This window comes from Poecilia reticulata, linkage group LG17 (assembly GCF_000633615.1).
Source record: "Poecilia reticulata strain Guanapo linkage group LG17, Guppy_female_1.0+MT, whole genome shotgun sequence".
Taxonomy (NCBI): domain Eukaryota; kingdom Metazoa; phylum Chordata; class Actinopteri; order Cyprinodontiformes; family Poeciliidae; genus Poecilia; species Poecilia reticulata.
This window is the reverse complement of record NC_024347.1, coordinates 27,015,579-27,022,926: the sequence shown is the minus strand read 5'-3', so window position 1 is coordinate 27,022,926 and position 7,348 is coordinate 27,015,579. Positions and strand designations below refer to the sequence as shown.

The 7,348-nt window shown below is 36.7% G+C and overlaps 1 protein-coding gene across 2 annotated transcripts in view; it reads left to right on the top strand.

The window, feature by feature from the left end:
• Nucleotides 1-7,348, top strand: part of LOC103479907 (guanine nucleotide binding protein (G protein), alpha activating activity polypeptide, olfactory type) — a 78,635-nt gene that overhangs the window by 27,884 nt on the left and 43,403 nt on the right. For both annotated transcript variants that reach the window (XM_008434606.2, XM_008434607.2), the window contains exons 3-4: nucleotides 211-265; nucleotides 414-533. In XM_008434606.2, the coding sequence (XP_008432828.1) occupies nucleotides 211-265; nucleotides 414-533 (175 nt within the window). The remainder of the gene's footprint in view (nucleotides 1-210; nucleotides 266-413; nucleotides 534-7,348) is intronic.

Here is a 7,348-nt window from a genome sequence, read left to right as displayed (position 1 = left end):
CTCCCTCCCTCCCTCCCTCCTAAAACCATCTTGATACATTTCTTAGCTACATTTAGCATTTACATTTAAATCAAAGTGATAAAAGGAGTTTCAGTCTGTGACCGTCTGAAGCCTTATAAAAACGGTGTAGGATCGCTCTGTGTGTTTTTATTTTTTTATTTCATATTTTTGGTCTTCACTTCCTTATCAGTGTGTTTTGTCTCCATGCAGAGAAAAGAAACAGAAAATACAGGACATTCGGAAAAACGTGAAGGATGCCATAGTGGTGAGTTTCCCTCTGAGTGTTTGTTGTTGCATCCCATTTTACTGATTATTATACCGGCTTTTTAGCATCCCCCCCCTCCTCCTCCTCCTGTATTCATCCTACTTAGTGCCTTTTCTGTTTTTTTTTGTCTCCCATTTCTGGTTTATAGACTATAGTGTCTGCGATGAGCACTTTAATACCCCCAGTCCCAATAGCCAACCCAGAGAACCAGTTTAGGATCGAATACATCAAAAGCATAGCACCACTCTCAGACTTTGACTATCCACAGGTAAGTGCCTTCTCTTTTTAAAACTTCCTGTGGATGTGTTTTTGCTTGTGTGCTGAGTATGCGTGTGTTTTTAATCTTTCCCCCCCCCAGCGCGTGCTTACGTGGGCGTTAGATGGCATGTGATATAATGGGTTTGGTGTTTCAGCGGCGAGGTACGTCGGACAGCGGCGATGCGGGAGATAAAACTCAGGGCGCTTTTAGCTGGAAATTTGCTGCTTCCTTCCTCCCTTCACAACTTTCTAAAGAAGCCGTTTACCTTGAAGCGGATGAGAACGGGAGCCTGCCGGGCGGCTCGGTTCCCTGTTAACCGTGTGGATTTGAATGCAGGAGTCGGGAGCACACGGGATTCTTCTGTGTGTGTGATCAGCCATTCAATAGCACAAGGTCATGTGTTGGAAATGTAGATAATGTTTTACATAATCCTGAAAGTGTTCCTTGTTTGACACTGGCCGCGCAGCCACAGAGCAGGAGTGACGAATTGATAAAGAGCTATAGATAGATTTTTACTGTAACTGAACGGAAGTGTGAACGGTTAATCTGTAGTTTGCCCGTTGGTCTGCGCTTTGGAGAGCCGGCTCTGTAGCTCACCAACACAAAATCTCACCAAGATAGTTCTGGATAGCAGTGAAAATATCTAGTACACTTTAAATACGACAAAAAAATGACTTATAAGTAACATTTAAGCAAAATATAGTGTATTGTAGGGATGTCCATTTCTGGCCCAACTCAAGACTGGCACAAACATGACCTTCCTACACCTTTTGTAATTTTTAAATTAAGGCTTCTTAAACTGAAAATGTGAAGTACAACACAAATAATTTTTCTTTAGTTACCCTTTTTTATCTCATAAAAACACATAGCGAGTTTTGTTTTTTGGCAAAAAAAAAGAGGAAAGTTTGTAGAAGATTCTTATTTGTTGTTACTGGGAATAAACTAAAAATATTTCATAGCCTTCGTGTTGAGCCCAAAATGACTGCAAACGTTAAATATTACATGTTTATTAACTGATGTGCAGGTGAAAGAGAAGTAATTTACAATATTTTGGGTTGTTAATTGGGGGGTAAAAAAAGAAAACGTTGTCCCCTGAAAACTTCATGCAAAACGTTTGGACTCCCCTGATAAGTAAATATTTACTTAATATTGATGGAAAACCTACCTGATCCATTGGCAGATAATTTCACTTATAAGAATAAATTTTCCCCATATTACGAGTAAAATAATCTGCTGATGGAACTAGAACTTTTTCATCAATATTAGGAAATGATTTGCTTAAAACAAGCTCCTATATCTTACTGAAAAGGTATTTCCACTAGAAAATAAACCAAAAAATACTTGAGATTTTTGTGTTTTTGCATTGTGGCTGTTTGCTTTCACTTGCTCAATGAGTAGAATAAAAAACTAAATTAAATAAAGTCATTGTCAAAATGTTTATTCTAAGAAAATTTAAAGAGAAGTTTAAGGGAAAATGAATTATTTTCCAACCTTTGGCAAAATTCACAAGGAATTTATTATATTTTTTCCTAATTATATTGCTACAAATCAGTTATATTTTAGAAATAAAATAAATTTTTATTAGTTACAGAGATCAGAGATTTGAATTGGCTCAGTTCTGGTTGGTAAAAATTAGGATGCATCGATTGATCAGCCGGCTGATTTGTTGGCGTTGATTTCCTTAATTTTGGGAGATCGGTGATCGGCCGATACCTACAAGTGAAGTCGATCTTATCCACTGATCTTATTTACCTCAGCAAAGGTCTAAAAATCAGCCACTGTCCTCTTCTGCTCTCCTGTGACAGAGATTTGACTGACGGACCGGCCCACCAGGTCATGTCTGTTAATAGTTAATACTCCCTGTTGAAAACTCAGCAACTTTTCTGCTACGTTTAACGACATTTCAGACAAAACCAAAATTGGCATCAGTCAAAATCAAAATCGGCAGGTCGGACTTTTTAAAGATGGGTAACCTGTGATTGGTGCATCACCAGTAAAAACAGGATAAGTGTGGACGTTTCTGTGAAAAAGTATCTGCACCCTTCTATTTGTTCTTTTGCATATCAGAGCGGATGAACTGAACAAATGCAAAAAACAAATTTCACTGGGAAATAAAGTTATTCAAACAATCTGTGAAAAAGTTTTTGTCCCCTAACTTTTATGACAACATTTGCTGAAACTGCTAGTGAGGTTTTTGTTTTGACGCAGTCATATTGGGAAGGTTTTAGTTTGAATTGCCTTGAATAGACTTGGACTAGGCCGCTCCACTTTTTTTTTTGTTTAAGCTCCTCTGAAACTTGACAGTTGGACGTTTTCCTTAAGGGTTTTCTCATAGACAGCTTAATTCATGGATTTCAAGTCTTCCAGGTTCTGAAACAGCTGCAGAACTTCATACTAGATATTTTTATGTTGGACTTAACAGGAGGCATACATTTCTAATGGTTTTCTTTTATCTGCGCCATTTGCAGAATATTGTTATGTTTTTCTCTGTAAGTGTGACGGACCGTTATTTTCCCTTCGTTTTTAGTTTTAGCCTTGAAACTCTCTCACTGATGCCATTTTTGCCCGGCCTCCATGTCGTTGAATCATGAACTCTGACCTGAACTGATGCATGTTGGTCCTTTAGTGCGTCAGATGTTGTTGTGAGTTCTTTTGTGACCTTCTGAATGAGGCGTCGTCTCGCTTTTGGAGTAAATTTGATAGATTAGTAGGCTGCACCTGAGAAGCTTTCTTACTGCTCTGTGCATCTCCGTGGCTTCATGACTGTTTCCAGACTGATAGATGTCAAAGACTGATCTTATATGTATTATTATTGATGATTTTTAGATCCTTCAGCCTACTTCGTTTTGTCAGATGGATTTTTTTGAGTGATTTCTCGACTCTACATGCAGGCCTGAGAGTAATTGGGCCTGAGTGAGGCTACTGAAATAGAAAAATGTGTTTCCTCACAGGTATTTCTTGATTTAATAAGGGCTACAATTACAATAAAAAATCCGGAAAGGGGCAAATATTTATTTATTTTTTTGCTATACTTTAAAAAAATCTGATGAAAGTTAGCAACATTCAAAAATGGAGATTATTTTGTAATTAAATTATTTCCTGATGTATTTGAAACTATTATCTCTGTTGTGGAACATATTTATGCTTTACAGTCTTTAAAGAAGAAAAATCAGAAATGTGTTTCGAAAGAAAAAAGAAAATTGGTACCAGTCTGGAAAATTGTAATCACTGCATCTCTAATTTTTGTTCATCTAATTTAATTTAATTGTATTTTATTTTTTGCTGTTCTGGATTTGCTATAGAAGTGTGCCATACTACATATTTTGGTGTCAGTCCAATACCAAGCATTTACAGGGACATTGTTGCCAGTACTGATACTGATACTTATTATTTCAGTATGATATACCATCTAACTTACGAACTTTTTTTTTTTGTGGGTTTTCCGTTGAAATATTTTATTAAAATATAAAAAATATATATATAGATGACTAAAAAATTATTTGATAACACATGAGAGGCAGTAGAAATATAAAAACAAAACAAATTTATGTGCATTGTTTTCTTAAGCAAAGTATGAAATATTGTAATTTGAGAGCAAATCAAAGCAAAAACTATTTTTATGATTGAGTTGAGAAGCTATAATAAAAAAATAAAATAAAAATTCAAGACGAGATCTGAAACTGAAGTATCGATCTTATGCTCGTATCGATTAGGGCTGTTCAATAAATCAGCAACAAAATATATTGTGATAGATAATACGTCTCCTAGAATATTCAATATTCAATAATCGAATATTCGCTGAACTCTGATTCAGAGCCCCACTGCATTCTGGGAGATCAAGGAGTTTGTCAAAAAGTTTAGCCGCTCAACCTCTCTCGGCCAGGTGAGCAAGATTGGTGGAATCAACTGACTCGCTCAGTCTTTGGTTACCTAGCAACAACTCGCTCAGTCTTTGGTTACCTAGCAACAACTCGCTCACTCTCTGGTCACCTAGCAACAACTCACTCACTCTCTGGTCACCTAGCAACAGCCTCCTGAGTAACTGGCACAGCAGCAGTTTCAGATTTTGCCCCCAAGCCTCATAACTGCTTAAAAAAAAAAAACAACGGGGTGCAGTGAGAACTGTGGGTAAAACAGGAATGGTCACACCACCAGTTTGGCACTATTTTAAAACATAAAACAAATCAATAATTATAATTGTATATGATATGCTTATATTGTGATAAGTTTTTCAGCCATATCGTCCAGCCCTAATATTGATCAGATACTTATACCGACTTAGTATCTATTATCGATATTTTGGACCCACCTGGAAACAAGATGTATATTGCATATAGTAAGCGCTGTGCTCTCCCTCCCCCACCTGTTGCTGTGCTGCTCACTCCATGTCCAGCAGTACTTTTTATTTTAAGTGATATTGTTTCCGCGTGCCTTCCTCACACGTTAACCGCAATGTTTTCCCTTCGAGCAGCTGTATTTAACGTTGCATCTTAAAAACCAGCTGGGTGTTGGGTTGTGTGAGGGGCCCCGGGGCCACAGGGAGAGGCGGCGTTGGGTTCCCATCCCGAAAGCGAACAACATGGCTCTGTTCGGAGCGCCTGAGCTTGTCATCAGTCTCGGGCTTCACTTGTGCCGTCAGTGTCGCCACCACATTGTCGCTCAGCGCCACCAGGCATGAGATCCGGTGTCCCGGCCCGGCCAATCGGAGAGCCGGGCTTTCATCGGGTGGCGCCGTTTTGAAACGTGGAAGCGCGTTTCGGTGGGAAAATACTGCATGGGTGATGTCATGTTTTGTGATAAGAAAGAGAAGAAGAAGACAATAACTTGGGTGTCACTGAAATGAAATGTGCCTTTTTGCCAAACAACCAAGTAGTTAGAACTAAATGTACTTTTATGATAAATATAGAAAGGATTCACTTTATCTGTTGGAGGAACTGCAGCTTGTGAAGGTTTTATGTAGTTTGAGAAATTTAATTAAACATGTGAGTCTAGTTGTTTGGAGCTTTGCTGATGATTTTCCACCTTTGGTCATTTTTTAGTTTTGTGGTTTTGGTTGCTGTATTCCTGAAGTTTTCAGGAAGTCTCTGTACATTCAGTTTGTATTCATCTATGGGATGTTTTGTACCAACTTTGACAACAAATTATTTTGAAGTACTTTATCTGCAAGTACTCATAGTTTGCTTGTAGTTGTTTTGGTTTGATTAGGGTTTGATGAGGACCATTATCAATGGAAATGATGAGCAAAGGAAGTTATATTACCTAAAAAATTCCAAAAACTACTTAACCATTGTTCACTTCTCTCAGTGGTTATGCAGAATAATTTGCTTTCATATATAAAGTAGAGGTATTTTGAATGAAATGGTACTTTGTAAATATGCAACGGAGTTACAGTTTTGTGAATTTCTATGTCTAATGTGTGTAAATGGATTGAAATGGTTGAGCATTGTTAGTGTAATCAGTTTTATCTTATTCTAATCAAATATTCATTGTCTTAAGATTTGATATTTTTTACATTTCCTTCGTGTTTAAAGGAGAATAGCTTGAAGTATGAATTTGTGCCATAGCGGATGGCAGGATCACCCAACTGGATCCATTATAGCTTGGTGGTAAATCGATTTGGTCATTTAATTGAATTTTCTGTTTTTGAGTATTTAATTTTTGGAAAATCTGGATTTCTTTTTCCAATGCCCCACTTTGGAGACCCAACAGCTGCCATCTTGTTTTACAAACGTCCATCACAGCTTCTCTTTTTTCCAACTTTGAATTCAGGTCGACCCAGAAGAAATAATTTTTTGTTTTTTAAGATATTTTCAGTAATTTTTATTTTTTAAGACTAAAAAAGATATTGTAAATTTAATTTAGTTTGAAAAGAAGATTGTATTTTTAAGCCATTCCGCCCACTCCTACCACCCATCCAACTAGTTAGTTGTTTTCCAAAAATGCATTACACTATTCACATTTTCAAAATATTTTTGTTTTATTTTTTTACTTTTTTATTGCAAAAGGTGAAAAAAGTAGCAAAAAAAATATTTTGAGGAACATTTGTGGTTAAAGTTGAATTGGATCTTTGTGTTTGAAGCAAACGTGATTGGTTTTATGAGCAGGTCTGCTGCCAGTTCATAACCATTATTTAGGACCCACTATTTGTTTGCTTCCGTTTGTGTTATTTTTACAACTTCAGTTTGTCTGACATTAGTTAGGTTGTTTACTTGGTTACTTATTTCACATCCCCCTTTGTAGCTCGCCAATTCTAGTTTTAGAAATGGCTCTGAAGGTATTTATTGTACCATCCAATCCAAAGAACAAACTAATCTGCAAAAAACTTTTATTTTTATATATTCTAATTTGCAAGTATGACCTTACTTTGTGGTAAATCCCGGCTGGCGCACGTTGAGCCCACATGTAGAAGATATAAGGATCAGCAAAACGTCGCCCTCTCGGAGATAAATTCACACCTTATTGGTGCAAAATGCGACAGAATTGACTAAAACTGCAAGAGCATTTAGCATTTAGCTGAACAGAAAGGTCGAGCCAGTTTGTTTGAGTGGAAACAATCTGGACTCTGAAAACCATAATGTGCAGAATTTACTACTCAATTTGATACTTTGAATTTAAATGTGGAGAAATTTGACAGCTACAAATGCATCTACATGAACCTAAGCACACATATATGTGATCTTTCAATAAAATATTCAAATTCAAAAAACTTTATTAATCCCAAAGGGAGATTAAATGGAATATCTGGAAAATTGGTGCCTCAAAATATCTTGGTGCTTTTTGTTATTAGATGTGAAAATTGTTCATTTACATTTTCATATTATATA